This window comes from Triplophysa rosa, linkage group LG4 (assembly GCF_024868665.1).
Source record: "Triplophysa rosa linkage group LG4, Trosa_1v2, whole genome shotgun sequence".
NCBI lineage: Eukaryota > Metazoa > Chordata > Actinopteri > Cypriniformes > Nemacheilidae > Triplophysa > Triplophysa rosa.
Window position 1 is genome coordinate 21,498,384 of NC_079893.1, and position 18,377 is coordinate 21,516,760.

At 38.7% G+C, this 18,377-nt stretch overlaps 2 protein-coding genes across 4 annotated transcripts in view; both read left to right on the forward strand.

Moving 5' to 3' along the window:
- The window catches only part of galntl6 (polypeptide N-acetylgalactosaminyltransferase like 6), a 202,968-nt gene extending 201,824 nt beyond the window's left edge, over positions 1-1,144 (forward strand). Inside the window, exon 13 of the mRNA XM_057331719.1 lies at positions 327-1,144. Within this exon, the coding sequence (XP_057187702.1) occupies positions 327-494 (168 nt within the window). The 3' untranslated portion in view covers positions 495-1,144. The remainder of the gene's footprint in view (positions 1-326) is intronic.
- Positions 1,145-4,442: 3,298 nt separating this feature from the next.
- On the forward strand, positions 4,443-17,636 carry galnt7 (UDP-N-acetyl-alpha-D-galactosamine: polypeptide N-acetylgalactosaminyltransferase 7). 3 transcript variants are annotated; one of them, XM_057331716.1, is made up of 12 exons: positions 4,443-4,960; positions 5,896-6,344; positions 10,095-10,261; positions 12,951-13,081; positions 13,160-13,239; positions 13,626-13,808; positions 15,075-15,192; positions 15,650-15,772; positions 15,888-16,106; positions 16,191-16,289; positions 16,370-16,498; positions 16,660-17,636. In XM_057331716.1, the coding sequence occupies exons 1-12, from the start codon at positions 4,835-4,837 to the stop codon at positions 16,795-16,797; spliced, it is 1,962 nt and encodes a 653-aa protein (XP_057187699.1). In that variant the 5' UTR covers positions 4,443-4,834; the 3' UTR covers positions 16,798-17,636. The 3 variants fall into 3 exon arrangements, with proteins under 3 accessions (XP_057187699.1, XP_057187698.1, XP_057187700.1); XM_057331715.1 differs by lacking the exon at positions 13,626-13,808 and adding an exon at positions 13,980-14,162 and having other exon boundaries at positions 4,444-4,960; XM_057331717.1 differs by lacking the exons at positions 4,443-4,960; positions 13,626-13,808 and adding exons at positions 5,421-5,521; positions 13,980-14,162.
- Positions 17,637-18,377: the final 741 nt, after the last annotated feature.

Genomic DNA, 18,377 nt, shown 5'->3' on the forward strand with positions numbered 1-18,377 from the left:
GATTCTAGCACAAACTATACATGCATGCATGTCCTGCGTACAGTTGAAAAGTCTTTTAAGCGGAGAGGTTCTCTTTGTTGTCTCCGCTTCTTCTAAATTGAGGTTGATCATAAAGCTCTTCGATTCTTTTGACTTCCAAACTCAAGCCATGACTTGAAGTCAGCTTTTCTGATTGGGGGAAAACATATTCCATGTTTCGTTCTTCACACCCCTGCAATCTGACTGAAGGCTAGTGGGAGATAAGGATGGGGATTAGACCACTGCTGGGGTCACGTGACTGTTTCTTGTTTATTTATTTCTATTTTACTCTTCCCATCTTTCTGCAGGATAAGACCTTGTACCACCTGGTGAGCACTGGTTGCATGGACTGCAGCCCCGGCGATAAGCGGATTTTCATGAACAAGTGCGACCCGCAGTCGGAAACGCAGCAGTGGATCTTCCAGAGAGTCAACACCACCATTTTAGATAAATTCAACAGTGCCGCCAGCTCATAGGACCTGGAGTTGCGCTCAGCCAATCAGCCAGCTCCCACAATCCTTAGCGCGTGGGCTTGGATGTTCTTAGTGTATGGGCTCCTCTCAAGGTTCTGCAGCAGACTGAGCAAGTGCAGGCTCTTCAGTGAGAGGACTCGAAACAGAGAGACACAAGGCTGGTGGAACACTTCCACGCGGATCACCTTGCTGGTCGAGGAGAATATGCACAGCCCAGACTCTCTCAGTCTCTCTTGCGGGGTCTTGTTGGCCCTAGTTGCTTCCTTTACGTTGAAAACAGAGCAACTTTAGGACCATAAAGGTGACGTCCAATGAAAAAGAATGTTCTGTATCACTCCTTGAAGATTGCATGGTGGATTTGTACAAAACCAGAAACTGTTTGCTCCTTTTTTTGTATCGCTATTTATTTTTCAGAGATTGTTTTGACTGTATATTTATTTGTATTTATTTGGTACCTTTTTCCAAATTTAAATTATGTGTTTTGGCTGGATTTTATCATCTCTTGTACCTGTTAGATTAAAAAAATTGGGTTCAGGCAGTGATCTAATTAAATTAGATATTTCGCGTTTTTTCAATGGGATCTGTCTTGTTACAGAGTTTCTCGTCTATGAATAAAGCAGAAAAGGAGTGGATGTGTTTTGATTGTGTCTGTGTGGTCTGTTCTTGCCGCTAAGAACATGATGCTGATACATCAAACTGACTGCCATGACTTCAAACGTAGTGGTTTGGCTCCCTCTTGTGGTGAGTTCTCCACAGTACAATCTACATTTACATTCAGTCATTTAGCAGACGCTTTAATCCAAAGCGATTTACAAATGAGGTAAACAATAGAAGCAATTAGGTTTAGCAATAGCAATAAGAAAAAGAACAATCTCTTGGGTTTATTTAAATCCACACGCTAATGAGAAAATAAAATATGAAGAAAAGCAGCCAATAAATGAAGAGTTTGGTTCCAACATGAGATAAAAAAAATTATAAAAAGATATACAAATTTCAAAAATCATGTTTTTTTATTATGTTATCATGTTTTTATTGTGTTAGTTAGCTGTATGTTTTTAGTTATTATGCCTTAAATCAAAACAAACTAACTGCAGTTTGATTGATATTAATCGGAATGCACAAAAAAAACATGATTTTTGAACAAATTTAAAAACGGAATAATCTCATTTTGGAACCAAACTCTTCAAATACTCAACACATTCAAATTCAAGCTATACATTTTTTATTCCCTGGAGCCTAAGCCCACCCACACCATTGCTGGTAGTGTTATGCTATACCAATTCAACCACAGAAACACAAGAAATCAGGGCTCTTCTTGGCTGCTTTTTCTTTATTATTTAATTTTATTAAGTCATCTATTAAAAAATATATAATTTTAGGTTTGTAATTAATCATTATTATATATTTATTGCAGTCTCCCTTTGCCTGAAATTTGTAAAAAATGTTCTCTTGGCATATTTCCAGGAGCTTCTCACCCTGGTAGCTTTGGTATGCTTATGGTATCCCACCTACTATGGGCTCTTGGCTGCTCTTTCTTCATTATTTATTATTAAGTCCTCTAAGTTTTTGATGATTTGTTTTTAATAATAAGGAAAAATAAAAATAATAAAAACAAATACAAGAACGTTTGTAATATTATATTTTTTGTCTACAAAACAAATTTTAGACTTGTGTCTTAGCATATGCCTTCAGATGAAAGGTCATGAAAAACATTCCATTCAACCGACTTCTGAACAGTTATTACAAGAGTCTCTTTAACAATATCGACTACAGTAAATCTGTAGTGTATGTTCCCGGACTTTACCACTAGAGGGACTCAATGGGACTTAGTTTGTAGTTTTAATACCCACTCACACCAAGAGTGAAGTAATGAGAGAAATCTTTGCGATGAAACGATTCGAAAGAGTAAAACAAAAGAGTAATATGTGTCTCTGGCTTCTCTGTTTTAATTATGTATAACATTAATAAAACTCCATGTTGAAGTATCTAACTTAAAGTGATAGTTCATCCAAAAATGTAAATTCTGTCATCATTTATTCACCTTCTTGTCATTTCTTTCTTCCACAGAACAGGAAGATTTTTGACGAAAGCACAGCTGGCCCCCATTCTTCTATTGTATCACATCCAATGCAAGTGAATGTGGGCCAGTTAAAAACATTCTTCAAAATATCTTCTTATGTGTTGCTGATGAAAGAAAGTCATACAGGTTTGAAATGACCTTGAAATGAGGGCGAGTAAATGATGACAGACTTTTTATTTTGGGGTGAACTATCACTTTAAAAATGTGGATTTTGTGGAAAAGAGAGCAGAGCACTCTATTGATACGAGGTGGTTAATCCCATAATGCTTTAGTGCAGAGATTATAAGAAAATATTTGTGTGTTTGTTGGCAGTCTGAATGTGTTCAATTCACATGGGATTTGAGCTCTGAGCTCTGTACTCTGCACTTTGGACTTTATAAAATGAGATATTATCTATGATATGACCTTGTGATTTATGCAAAGCAAACAGACATTCTTCATCAGATTTAACATTTTCAGTTTTCACTGTTCAGTATCATTCAGTGTAAACAATGGGTCTATCAAAACATGTACTAAACTAAAAAGTTATAAATTATTAACTGATATGTTTGCATGTGTAGCCTAATATTATTATGGTTTACTAAAGTCATAAACCTTAGAGGACATTGCACACATAACCCCACTGAGGATCTCTCTCTCTCTCTCTCTCTCTCTCTCTCTCTCTCTCTCTCACACACACACACACACACACACACGCACACGCACACGCACGCGCACGCGCACGCGCACGCACACGCACACGCACACACACACACACAAACACGTTTAAAATAATGAATAAAACACAATTTGCTAGAGAAATTAGATTACATAAGAATAGATTAGCATCAAATCTACATTTCAACAGGGGGAAAAATCAAGAAAATAAAACAAATGGCTGTATGTCTGTCCATTTTATGTACCTTATGGACAGTGTCTTTTAAATGGGTGCTAGTGTCCTGAAAATTGAGAAAGAATGCAAATATCTTCGTGGTTTCAGCTGTTATGTTCACTGACACAATGCTATCAGCTGCTCAAGACAGAGAAAATCTGGAGAAGATGTGTTAACAAGCATCCGTACGAGTAACATAAATTGTTCTGCACAACCTGTGAAAAAGTTAGTTAGAGGTCACTTTAAATTTCCCTTTGTCCTTTTGGTCCCACAGAGGTATATGGGACATTGCAGATCTACAGTAAATTACCATTTGACCATTTCTTTCATTATTAACGTCTGTAAAGATAAAAATATTAGCATTATTTAAATTATGTACTGTAAGCTTATGAGTGGCTAAATTATATAGCATTACTACTGTATATTGCTATAAACAATCCCCTAACCTGCTCAGATATTATTTACAAAATATACAAATTGTTTACAATGCCAGTTGAGATATGAAGACATGAGTAAAAATAATATCTGGACAGTTACACGACTTAGACATATTACTGTAAAGAAATAAATCACCCAAAAATGAAAATTCTCTCAGCACTTACTCGATGTTGTTCCAACCTGTTTGAGTTTGTCTTCCATTAAAAACAAATGGCAGATTGTACTGACAGACTCAGTGTTCATTCATTGCATCTTTTTGACTGACTGAAATTTTCAGTTATGACACTCTAACTTCTCTTTTTGCGTTCCGCAAAAGTAAGTCATGCGGGTTAAACAACAATGATGGTAAATATTAATGAGAACATTTTAATTTCTGGGTGATGAAAATGATAGATAGATTAGAAGTACAATAGTTGTTTAAGCAGCACTGCTGGCACACACAATCTCGAGTCTTTTAACAAGCTCTTTATCTGTTAATCAATCATTCCGCAAGTCCGTGTGTGTTCTTTCACATCCGTGTGTCCTGACCTTACTGCTGCGTGGCGCACACACATCTGATTCGCCCGGCGTGTTCAGTGTAGGACTGTCTTTGTAACACCCTTTATACTGACTGATCATACACAGGAGGACAGTGGGAGTTTAATTGAATTGAATAAGCTTACAGAGGAGAGAGAGAAAGAGAGAAAGAGAGAGAGAGAGAAAGAGAAAGAGAGAGAGAGAGAGAGAGAGAGAGAGAGAGAGAGAGAGAGAGAGAGTGAGAGAGAGAGAGAGAGAGAGAGAGAGAGAGAGAGAGAGAGAGAGAGAGAGAGAGAGAGAGAGAGAGAGAGAGAGAGAGAGAGAGTACATGGACGTGGTCACTGAGGCTGCGGAGTGTTTATTTATCTGCGCTAGCTCGGGGTAGCTAGCTCCCCGTTTTCTTTCTTTCCTTTTTTATTTTTCAACCATTTCTCCAGAATGAGGTTGAAAGTTGGATTTATGCTTCGAAGTTTGCTAGTCATTGGAACATTTTTGGGGCTGGTTTTGCTTTGGTCTTCCATGACACCGAAACCTGGCGACGATAATCCGTTTGCCGCTGGACTGGTAAAGTATCGCTTTAATTTGAACCGTAGTGATATTACGTGTTTTTACTGTTCTCCCGCGTTTGTAAATCGAGTCCTGTGTAAGTATTCAGCTTTGTCGGCTAGCACAGCGATTAGCATGCTAACTTCTGCGGTTGTCATGGAGATGAGCAGCGAGATACATTGAACGCAGAATTACAGCTGCACTAACTATCATACTGCCATAGTTGCACATAAAGATCAAACATATGATCTCGTGTTGAAAAGGCAGATCTTAAACTGCTAGCACAGAGAGCTAAATGTCGGCGGCATTCTCACGTTTAGCAAATTCAGCACACACCCGGAAGGTCGTTAGTGCAGTTACTATTTGAATATCTGTGTCATGCAATGCTAATCTAAAATCTGTTACCTCACAATAAAATTGAACTATTTTCATGCGATCTGTCCGTTTTCATTCATTCATCTGGATTGTTTTCTTTAACTGTCTATTGGTTGTAGACTTAAAGGGGTCTTCTGGAATAAGTGGGTCGATTTACAAGCTTACAGCTAGCAGTTTGAATAAAGGGCCGAATATTAACCCTCCGTAAGTTATTATACACCAACACACACTTTTATGCTGTCAGGACAGATTGTGTGTGTACTCGAGCATGTTACATGACACGTGGCACGCTTGACAGCTAACTGTCATTGCCTGTAACAGATAGGCAAGCATGTGTTGTTTATGGCTTGACGTGTAATTCATGTTTTCCAGCTGTATTCAAGCACTATAGCTTCACCTCTTCTCTATTTGCACACATATTATGGGAAAACTATTTTTTATAAAGAATCGCGTTGCTGGCAGGGCTTCCTTTCAAAGGCCAGTGAAGTGCTTATGTCAAAGTTTTCTTGAAACTTGCCTGTGTTTTTAATGTTTGTAAATATCACCTAATATACTTGAAATCGTTCTTTTCGTTATAGGCAGGAAGAGATGCAGGTAAACTCATTCAGCCCAACCCTCCTAATAACGGCATGGCTGACCAGTTCAAGCCGGTTGTTCCTTGGCCCCACGTAGAAGGAGTCGAGGTTGACCTGGAGTCCATTCGCCTGAAAAACGGTGACGCCCCAAACCCCAGATTCAAAGCTCAGAACCAGCAGAATGTGATCCAGAAGCAATATGTTACTTTCAAGCCCCACACCCATGCGTTTAGTGCACCTGTGCTGAGGATGGGCACTCTTGGCAACTTTGAGGCAAAAGAACCCGAGCCTGAGGGAGTTCAGGGTGGACCAGGGGAGGGCAGCAAACCGTTCGTGCTGGGAGCCGAGTACAAAGATGCCGTCCAGGCCAGCATCAAGGAATTTGGCTTTAATATGGTAGCCAGCGACATGATCTCTCTGGATAGAACCATTGGCGACTTAAGGCATGAAGAGTAAGTGCATGTAACACTGATTTATGGGTGTGGTATTGAGGCTGTTGGGTAACTAAGGTTTGCATGGTTTGACGTTGTTCTAAAAGAATCTTGGTTGGAGTGACGTATCAGTTTGAATAGACAGTATAGACAGTCAGGTTTGTCATGTTGTGACATCTTTTGTGATCACACCAAGAGATAAAACACACCTCTTCAAACAAGCAATATGAAATGAGGGTGGAATAACAGCTATTTTCATCCAAGTGGTATTACTATTGTTGGAATATAGCAAAAGTGTACTGGAATGCTTCATAGTACATCAGTTTACCATTTAAACACCATGGTTTATGATTATTTTGATCACACAGTACCATAAATTGCATTTTAGAGGTCTTTTTTGACTCTTCAGACCACTGTAGTACTTTTTAAGGGCTGTCCTTTTCACTAAGCCGATGACTGTTAGGAGTTACTGTTAGGGAGTTAATGTTCTGCACACTATTATTAATGTTCCAGATATTAAACAGGATTGGCTTTATGCCCATAACTCAGCCACACAAGTATTGTTTGGCCACGTCACAGCAAAATGATAAACTGCAGTCTCTCCGCCCCTGTTGGAAAGCAGGATTATCTGACTGCTTTATAGATTCTTATAGTTTCAGGAGTGACTTTACTGCAGGCATTACTAACAGGTTCAGCCTCATCTTTGACTAGGTCATCCAGTTTGGACGAAAATCACAATGGCTTGTAGGGCAGGGCTCCACACAAGCCATTTCATCCTGTTGTTGTGAGGTGGCCTTCCGTGTGACTTAAAAAAAAAATGGCACTACGTCTTACATCAGAGTGCTTTCTGAAAAAAGAGGGGAAGGATACATTTGAAAAAGAATAGATGTATTTCTCATATACAGTAGAGAAATGACATGTAAGATGTATATGTTTATTGTCAAATTAATATGTTAAATAGCGTTTTTCAGTTTGTATGAAATGTATTAGGGTATGTGTTCTGGAAATTACCAAACCTATGACATTGGTGGTGTTAGTGCCATGTCATGACATTTGACCTACATGCACTATGTGGACAAAAGTATTGGGGCGTCCCATTCTAATATCTATTCCAGTAATTCAAATCAAAACAAATATTAATGCTATACCATACAATTTCATATTAAAGAAATTTTGTTTCCATCTTTGTTGCAACAGTTTTGGAAGGGCCTTTTTCTGTTTAAAAAAATGTACCCCTGTGTACAAGTCATTGATTTGGGTGATGAGTGTTCGACTCACAGGTGTTCAGCTGGGTTCAGGTCTATGAGCTTTATATAGATCAGTCAAATTCTTCCACACTAGACTGAATTAGTCATTTCTTTTTGATCTTTGCTTTCTGCACATGGTCATTGTCATGTTGTAATAAAAGTTGGCCCTGCCCAAACTGTTGCTATGAAATTAGAAGAACGTAATTCTCTAAAATATGATTTACTGTGGCATTAGGATTTTTGCTCAAGTAGTCAAACCTGTTGATTAAAATGGATGAGTCCCAATACTTTTGTCCATATAGTGTACCTGAAACATCACAAAATTCAGTTCGTAAATACTTTGTAAGTGCATGGTGCCAGGGTGGTGGAAACCTACCCATAGCGACTAAAACTCACCTGCTCCAGGGACAACAAACCTTTTTTTCTAATGAGAATGTCTACATATTGTTGAGATCCAGGCCTAGAAAAAACAACGGACAACTGTTGAATGAATGAATGAAAATCTTTGGTAAAGGTGGGGTATGTGCGTCATTTTGTAAACTTTGACATAATAAGTATTCGCACTAAATGTTACTGGAAAAAGAACACCATATACTGATCTTTGGTGGCATTAACTATTGGTTATGCCCCTCTGCAACAGAGCTTCATTGTTCTAAGCCTGATCAAATGAACTGGTATTAAGTTACCTAAACACGGTCATCATGGGATAGTTAACCTTTTCAAGACTCCATAAGAATAATATAGACAATATTTATTACATTGGGGCTATTTGTTTGGTATTATCTTATTGGGCAGACAGACTCTTTCTGAGTTGTTGTCAAGTACATAGCGTTACCAACCTTTCCCAAAAGATGTCACTGTTGACACATCAGTGGTGTTTCCTAAAGTCTTGAAATATTCTAGGCAAATGTAGCCTCATTCACAAGACACAGTCAGTTACACTATGTTTTGTATAAATGACTGTTCGTCAGTTAGGCCAGTTGACCTAGGTTGAGTTCAAGGAAGAGCATGGCATGAGCGTGAATTTTACTAGCAATATATTATGTCATCAGAAATTTAGAAGGATTGCTTATGTATGTACACATTGATGACCAGTTTTAATTCATTATTAATATTCATTAAGGTGTTAAACCACTGACCCCACTGACATGTGCAAGCTTGAACTGAGAAGAAGCAGTATTTCTGTATATTTTCGTTAAATAAAAAAGCTTACTCTCATCCTATAGTAGGCTATTGCTTTGATTAATCAAAAATCACGAAAGAAGGCTTAAAGACCTTGAGCCTAATTTCTTAATATTAATACATTGACTGAGAAAGTCACAAAACATTAAAGACATCATGAAATGGAAGTTGCTATTGACTTCTTTTCCGTATCGTGACGTATATGCTAGTGAAACGGCTTCTTTTGAATTTTTTTCAAATGTTATTTATAATAATCACTGCAACACTGTGTAAAACATTTAGAATTTTCCTGTTTCCTGATTTCATGGTGACTAAGCCATTGTAAAACTTTGGGTGCAGAGTGCCCCCAGGTGGTGCACAGCACAACTCTAGAAATAGCCTACTAAAGCAATAATTGTATTTAAATTAGTTGTGTCTTTGTGTTTATCTCTATACAGTTACAATGTTGATTTCTGTTTTGTACTCTAATTATAGCTATAAATATTGTACATTTTGTCATTTAAACAATTACTAAACTAATAAACTAATTATTAAGGTGTTCTTCCGTACACTAATGATGCTCATATAGCAATGTTTATATTTATTAAAATATGGCATTATGTTGCTCACAAGAAAACATTTATGACACCGTGTGTGTGTAAGGTAAGGTTAGTTTGGTGAGGTGCTCCACGACATGTTTATGTGTAGTGCAACACACCCCGATCTCCATCGAGATTCAATGTCGTGGGTGTGAGTAGCTTTTCCAGTTGAATGGCTTTATTGTGCCATGCAACACAGTTAAGCTAATTCACACTGATCCAACAAGTGCCAACAAACAACGGCAACAAACACCAACATTCTAAACGCAGATTCACACTTGTGCAACAAGTGCCTGAAAGGGGTTTCACACTGATTCAGCAAACAGATTTGTTGGTGTTTGTTGGATCAGTGTGAATTGGCCTTATGCAAACTTTATCTACACACTTACATTGAAACCAACATACATTGAAACCAATGATTTAAGATATTTCTAAAATCTCAGCCTACTAAAGCATCAATCTTGTGCAGGCTTGTAAAATCTTTCTGCCTGTTTTACCTACTGCACAAAGCTATGATTTTGCTTAGACATTTGAAAAAGAGAATGAGGAAGTCCTTTCCCTGGTGCACAGGAAGCACTATGCAGAGTTGCTGTTTCCTGTGTTAGAAATGGCCTCCACAGGATGAAGGTTCATGTGAGCATCTAAGACTCTGCTAATGCATTGTGTGTATAAACCATTATCCTGTCATAGACTATCATGCTGTTCTTCGTCAAGGTTTACTTCCAGTAGAGAGTGTGCTTTATAACAGAGTGTATTTTCCTCAGGTGCAAATACTGGCACTATGATGAGAACCTCCTCACCTCCAGCGTGATCATCGTCTTCCATAATGAGGGTTGGTCCACCCTGATGAGGACGGTGCACAGCGTCATCAAAAGAACCCCTAGGAGATACCTGGCTGAGATTGTCATGATCGATGACTTTAGTAACAAAGGTAGTATGAGCATTGTTTTTATCACTGCATCAAAAGTGTGCATGTATACTCGATGAGCTCGAGGCTTTACATTTGAGACACTTGAGCAACTTGTCCTGTTCAATTAGAACGACATTTAAAGTCAGCATGAAATGGAAGTGTCAATGGTGTTTTCTTCTGAATGGTAATGAAAATCTGAGTGTGACGGCTTTTGGAATGAGAATAATGTAGGGCTGAGCTTGATTTCATTCTGCGGGATTTGATTGGATTGTTGACCACCCCTCAGGCCGAGACATATGTTATGCAGACTAGAGATGTCGTTTGAAGGAGGGGGGACATGAATTTTGACGGCACATGAATTTGAAAAAATATAAAGACCCTCACACTAACACATTTATAAGAAACACCACAATATTATGTTAAAGGGGTCATATGGCAGAATTACGTGTTTTTCTGTGTGTTATAAATTGCCCATGCATGTATTAGACACGTAAAATTGCACAAATGAAAGTGTGGGAACAAAAGATGCATTCTATCTAAAAGCGAATGCTCACCCAGACTTGCCTGAAACGCCTCGTGTAACCACACCCCGGCGAATCTACGTAACTTCGTAACATGATTTGACTAAGACCGCCCAAATCTACACGTAGTTAAGGTGGGCGTAATTGTAAATCTCATTGTATCGCCTGTCAGTACAATTGCTTTGGAACCTGATGTTCCGAATATGGTAAGAGGCGTTACATTTCCATGAAATGCTTGCAGTATTCGACCAATCACTACGCACTGGTGAACTGGCCAATCATAGCACACCTCGCTTTTCAGAGCGATGAGCTTTGTAAAAAATCAGCGCGTTTCAGAGAGGCGGTGGCAAAGAGGAGATACAAACATGCACGGTATGTGGAAAATACAACGTTTTTAAACTTTAAATGGTTAAACTTTAAACACATTGCGTTACATCTAAAACAAACAATAATATTTGTTTTAGCTGTGCAATATGACCCCTTTAAAGGGACAGTTCACCCCAAAATAAAAATTCTTTCATCATTTACTTACCCTCAGGTTGTTTCAAACCTGTGTACATTTTTTGTTCTGCTGAACACAAAGGAAGATATTTGGAAGAATGTATGTAACCACCAAACAGATCTCATCCCCCATTTACTGCCATAGTAGGGAAAATAAATACTATGGGAGTCAATGGGGGATGAAATCTGTTTGGTTACTGACATTTTTTTCGTATACAGGTTTGAAACAACCTGAGGGTGAGTAAATGATGACATAATTTTTATTTTTGGGTGAACTGTTCCTTATAAAATAAGCATTGCCATTTTGATTTTATGGTGACTACTAACATTTGGAGGAAAGCAAAATTCAAATGAATTATGTAGAAAGGGGCTCAAAATAGCGCTATATCTATATCGCTTTGATTTTCCTGTACTCTCTTTGATTTTTGCGTGCTGGCTGCTGGTTGTACTCTCACTATGTTCAAACACTTACTGGTTTTTCAGGTTGACTCTAGTGGCGTTAGTTTTCTGATTTCACTCTCTAGAGTAAAAGAGTCATGCTGTACCTTTACTAGGGCTGTGCAAAAATATCGATACATGTAACTATCGCAATATTTTTTTTTTGTGATACCTCGCTATTTTTTTTAAAAAATCATGTCATATACATACGGCCAAAAGTAAGTGGAAGCGAGCATGGCGAAAAATATAAGAACGCTTGGAGCTCTCAGAGCTGGTGTGTGGGTGTGCTTTGGTTTTCAAAATAAGTCATGGAGTGATGAGTTATATAAATTAAATGCTGTTTGTAGGCTTCGCAAGACATGACACAAGTCACTTGGCCACTGCAGTGCATTAGACAAAAAGTTTATTAAGAAAAGTAACAATGACATGTATTGTGCTTTCATGGATGTGACACCAGCACATTTACAGCACGGATGAACCAGGGGTTTTATACTGCCCATGTTCAGTGTTTTAACTGTAATGCACCACAACAGCCAAGTGACTTGCGTGACCCACCTTATTCCCATAATACATGGCAATATATTGCTTCATGACCCATCTATCGTGATATGTATCGTATCGGGAGTCACTTGCCAATACACAGCCCTAACCTTTACCACAACCTGCTCATCTGAAGAATGATGCTGAGCTCATTCAGATATGAGGCAGGCAGACAGGCTGTTATTGAATGGTGAATGATATCTTTTGATGGATCATTCACAGGGGAGCTGTGAATGCATGCAGGGATGCAGACTAGTCCAATGAGAATATATAAAGGCTACATAGAGTTGTCTTTTGATAGATTGACTTTGTTTATACTCCGCACAGTTTTGATTTGCTTTTCGGATCAGATTCACTGTCATTATGCATGTTCTCAAACTTTATATCTACATTGTTTGCTATAGCAGTAAGCAGGTGTCATCATCAATATGTCGAACAACCCAAGTTACAAAAATGCTCAGTATGGAAAGTTCAGGCAGAAAATCTAATAATTGCTTATCTAAAGTCTTATTCTTTATGTAATTTTTAAGTAAAGAGTAAAGAAAGAAGAAATAAAACAATAGTCTGTCACTGTGCATTGTGTATAGTTTTAATTATATGAGGTCTTTCAAATAATGAATATAAATAAACTTCTTCAGATTGGACAGTATTTTAAAAATATCTTTGTTCCAATGTGTGTACAAAGGATTTGTGTTTGTTTTCTGTTTTAGTGCATCTCAAAGAGAGGCTGGAGGAGTACATAAAACAATGGAATGGACTTGTCAAACTGTTCCGCAATGAGAAGAGAGAGGGTTTGATCCAGGCCAGGAGCATAGGAGCTCACAAAGCCACTCTGGGACAGGTTTGGGCCCTATATTTCACTGTTTTATGGTTCCAAAGAACTGAATGTGATTGTCTCACACTGTGGCTTCGTCCTCAGGTGCTGATCTACCTGGATGCTCACTGTGAAGTTGGACCAAACTGGTACTCCCCACTGGTGGCCCCTATTTCAAAAGACAGGTATGCCTTGAGCTCTAGACTGACTTTATAGCCACAGAAACTTTGATATGAGACCGATATTTTTGGCAATACCGATATTTAGACAGCAGTGCGGCAGATATAACACAAATGTATTTACAAAAAATTAGACCCTTACAAGATTTATTGCCCAATAATGCCTATATTAAAAAATTCCAAATGTCAGGCAATTACGGCCATATCGTTATATCAGTCTATGTATCGGATTATATTGGTGTACTATGTTAAGTGCTGATATAGTATGATATATACAGATATATAATTCCTTGTTGAAATATCTTTTTGTAATATGCACCCCAGGTAAGGATGATTAAATTTTTATTTGACGCTAAATGTATTGTTAATATCATGTTGTGTTAATGTTGCAGAACGGTCTGCACAGTACCATTGATAGATTACATAGACGGCAATCATTATACTATAGAGCCCCAGCAGGGTGGGGACAAGGACGGCCTGGCGCGAGGCGCCTGGGACTGGAGCCTCCTGTGGAAACGGGTCCCACTCAGCAGCAGAGAGAAGGCTAAGAGAAAGCATAAGACCGAGCCTTATCGGTAAACTCGGCCTCCACCCTTCCTGAAGCATGATCATTAAACACATTCTGTCTCTCTCCTGTTCCCCCCACCCCTCCTCCCCGTGCGTGTGAACGTGTGTTTGTGCGTGCCTGTGTTTGCTTGCATGGACCTTCCCCTTGCCCCACTTCCATCCTCTGTGTCTGTGATCAGAACCGTGTGCACAGTACCCCTCATAGACTCGGTTAACGGCCAGACTTTCAACATCGAGGCCCAGGGGGGCGGGGACGAGGATGGCTTTGCCAGAGGAGCATGGGACTGGAGCATGCTTTGGAAACGCGTGCCTCTGGGTAGCAAGGAGAAGCAGATGAGACTAACTAAAACTGAGCCATATCGGTAATTTAAAGTCGGAATTCTGAGCTGATTAGTGACCATAACCCCGCAGACTGTGTTGTTAAAATTGGTGGTGGTCTGCTTGTCTTGGTCCCTATCACATTGGCTCTTTTAACACTTGAGTACTAAATGCAGAATCCTATGTAAAACTGTATACTAACCGCTATAAGGGGGTCTTAAAATAATGAAGTGTATTGGAAAACATTCTTCATGGCTTGACTATGGCTCTTCTGGCTGAGTTGCTCAACAAATAATGACTCACAATCCTTGTTCCTGCCTCTCTTCACTTGCAGTCAACTCCATTCTGTGTGCACTAACAACCTAATCTCTGTCTTGTCATTTGTATACTCCTGTTTACATGCATTTAAGTTATAGTTCAACCAAAAATGACAATTCTGTCATCATTTACTCACCCTCTTGTCATTTCAAACCTTGTCATTTTGTCATTTTGTATGACTTTCTTTCTTCCGCAGAACACAAAAGAAGATATTTTGAAGAAAGTTGGTAACCGAACAGCACTGGCCCCCATTCACTTCTATTGTATGGACACAAAACCAATGCAAGTGAATGGGGGCCAGTAAACAACATTCTTCAAAATATCTTCTTTTGTGTTCTGCAGAAGAAAGAAAGTCATACAGGTTTGAAATGACAAGAGGGTGAGTAAATGATGACTGAATTTTCATTTTTGGGCGAACTATCACTTTAAGTCATAAAATTCGATAAAGTGTGTATGCTGCATGATTTTTTTTCAGGGCATCCTTCTGTCACAAGCTGTTGTATTTGCTACAAGCAATGTAACATAAAGAAACACCATATTTAGCAGAATTATGTGGATTTGTTGACATGACATTTTAAATCCTGTATGTCTGTGATGTGGAAGGTGTAACGTCCCTGACAGGTAAATGTGTCTTTTAGGTCTCCTGCCATGGCTGGTGGGCTCTTTGCAATAGAGAGAGATTTCTTCTTCGAGCTGGGCCTCTACGATCCAGGTCTTCAGATCTGGGGAGGAGAAAACTTTGAGATCTCGTACAAGGTAAAACTTTATGCCCTTTTTGTTATTTAAAGGGATAGTCATCATTTACTCACCCTCGTGTCATTTCAAACCTGTATGGTTTTTTCTTCTGCAGAACACAAAAGATATTTTGAAGAATGTTGGTAACCAAACAACGGCGGTACCCATTGACTTGCATTGGTTTTGTGTCCATACAATAGAAGTGAATGGATACCGCCGTTGTTCAGTTACCACCTTCTCCAAAATATATTTTGTGTTCTGCTGTAGAAAGTAAGTCATACGGTTTTGAAATGACATCACGGTGAGTAAATGATGACAGAATTTTCATTTTTGGGTGAACTACACTTGTAACAAGGTGATTTATTTTTCCAGAATGAGAGAGTGGTTGAGATGCTTTCTATATTGATTACACACAGAGCAACATATTTAGCAGACATGAGCAGTTTATTTGTGTGTGTGCACCTTCTGTCCTCGGCAGATATGGCAGTGCGGTGGGCAGCTTCTGTTTGTGCCATGTTCAAGGGTGGGGCACATCTACCGTCTGCAGGGCTGGCAGGGAAACCCACCTCCTGCTCATGTAGGCTCTTCCCCCACACTCAAGGTCAGCTCGAACGCTTTTTATTCCACCATCACGCTCAATAGATGATTTTTTTAAGGCAAGTAATGCACTTAAAATCGAGTCACTAACTTGACTCTCTTTATCGGCTTGTGTTTAGAACTATGTGAGAGTGGTGGAGGTGTGGTGGGATGAGTACAAGGACTATTTTTATGCCAGCCGGCCAGAGACTCTCACACTGGCTTACGGAGACATCAGCGGCTTGAAAAAGTTCAGAGAGGAACATCGATGCAAGAGCTTCAAGTGGTTCATGGAGGAGATAGCTTATGACATCCCCATGCATTACCCACTACCTCCAAAGAATGTAGAATGGGGAGAGGTGCATATTTTTGTCCTGTTTCAAAATGCCGCGCAAATGACGTGGTGCCGTTTATCATTTTTCACGTGCATTATCTTCCAATAGGTCCGTGGGTTTGAGACCAGCTATTGCATAGACAGCATGGGCCATACCAATGGTGGCAATGTTGAGATCGGCCCTTGTCATCGGATGGGTGGCAATCAGGTATGGGGAAAATATGCAGTTTTCATAGCAGTAGTTTTTCTTGATCTCATTTCACTTGCCTGTTCATGTGGTTGTTTCAGCTCTTTAGAATCAATGAAGCTAACCAGCTCATGCAGTATGACCAGTGCCTGACAAGGGGTGGAGATGGATCTGCTGTCATCATAACACACTGCAACTTGAACGAGCATACAGAGTGGAGATATTTTAAGGTATGTGAGAGCATGCACCAAGCCTTTTTCGAAATGCAACCACCTATTTTATCACAGATTAATCATTTGATCATGTTGAAATAATTGTTGTTCACAAATTAAACTTTATTTTGTACTTTTCTAAACATTTTAGAAACACGTTTTCTTCCTCATTTTCCCAGGATCTACACAGGTTCACGCACATACCTACAGGAAAATGCTTGGATCGCTCTGATGTCCTGCACAAAGTTTATCTAGCTGACTGTGACAACAGCAAGAGCTCTCAGAAGTGGGAGATGAACAATATTGTGGCTGTTTGAGAGCCAGGCTGTACTGCTGTACAAATGTGCTTCAAGGATAAATACTGACTTGTCTACAGTAACAGGTTTTACCAGTATACATGTGACTAATGGAGACATGCAGTTGTAGGCCTCACCAAAATAACTTTGAACTCTTATCATGAAATTCTTTTCCATTGAAGACAGTGTTTACATTGGTTTGTCCCCACTGTCCACTGCGTGTTTTTTTGGAATCTTGTGGATTGGAGGGGTCTACCTAACAGAACGTTAGTTTTCCCATTTTACAGACTATGCACAATATGTGCAAAGATACATGATCTACCACTTAGTCTTTTGTTGCTGCTCCATTATGAAGTACAAGTTGTTTGTCAACTTTCGTACTGGAATGCATCATTTTTAAACACTGGATGGTTATGTTTGTGAGGACAACCTACCACTTGAATAATTTTGGTCTTTGGCACAGTGGCACATTTTTGCCATCTTCTATGGGTAAGGCGTGGACGTGGAAAGAAAAGGGAAATGGGTCAGTGATTGAAAAAGTGATAAATGTTTATTTTGTCTACTGCATAAATGTTTGCTTGGTTGAGGGAATACATATATGTTAGTGAAAATCAGTTATTGATTATAATCATTGGACAGATGTTACTGTCCACGGCCAAAAATCAGCAATCTTGAGTGAAGTCAAGGTGTTTTAAGGGAAACAATGATTGCAAAGTGTACATTTGTTTTTGAATAATGTAAATAGGGTTATTTCTAAATTAACATTTTGAGATACGGTGGGCTTCCCAATGAAGGTGTAAATATCTAACTTATATTTTTTGTTTTTTTCTGAGAAAATAAATTGAAATTTTTTATGTCTACCTGTGCAGTTTAGTTTAATTATTAAAAAAAAAACATTTACTTAAAGTAAACATTTTAGATAGGAAAATTGGGTGACCCCGAATCGTCGACGATTCGATGCTTCGATCGGAGGAGCATGATTCGACTACCAATTTCACCAAAATCACCGTATATAGCAAGCACGGCACCGACTTTTGGAACTGAAAGCAAGCGTTCGTGTCAGGGGGACGGAGAAAGAGTTCGCAGGAAAAAAGGTGAAGGGACTTTTTGACTGTTTAAATGGTAAGATGCTTTATTGCATTCATCCTTTACATGCGGTAAATAAAGTAACTTTGGTAGTTCATTGGTAATAAACGTGCTGTATTTCTGTTTGTAAAAAATAATTATTATCGATTAGTTTTAAAAATAGTTTTGAGGCGAGATCTGGTCTAGTATTGTATGGCACAGCATTGTTACGTGATGTTTAAGGAAATTTTATTTTAGTATTTGTGGCTTGTGTTTTCAAAATTATGTTTTCCTGCATTTCAGACATTTTGCCTAAAAACATTTATTTTGCACATTGTGACTTGATTCTGGCTTAATTTCGTTTATTTATTATGAAGGTATACAGGTGCTGGTCATATAATTAGAATATCATCAAAAAGTTGATTTATTTCACTAATTCCATTCAAAAAGTCAAACTTGTATATTATATTCATTCATTACACACGGACTGATATATTTCAAATGTTTATTTCTTTTAAGTAAGTATGAACATGAAA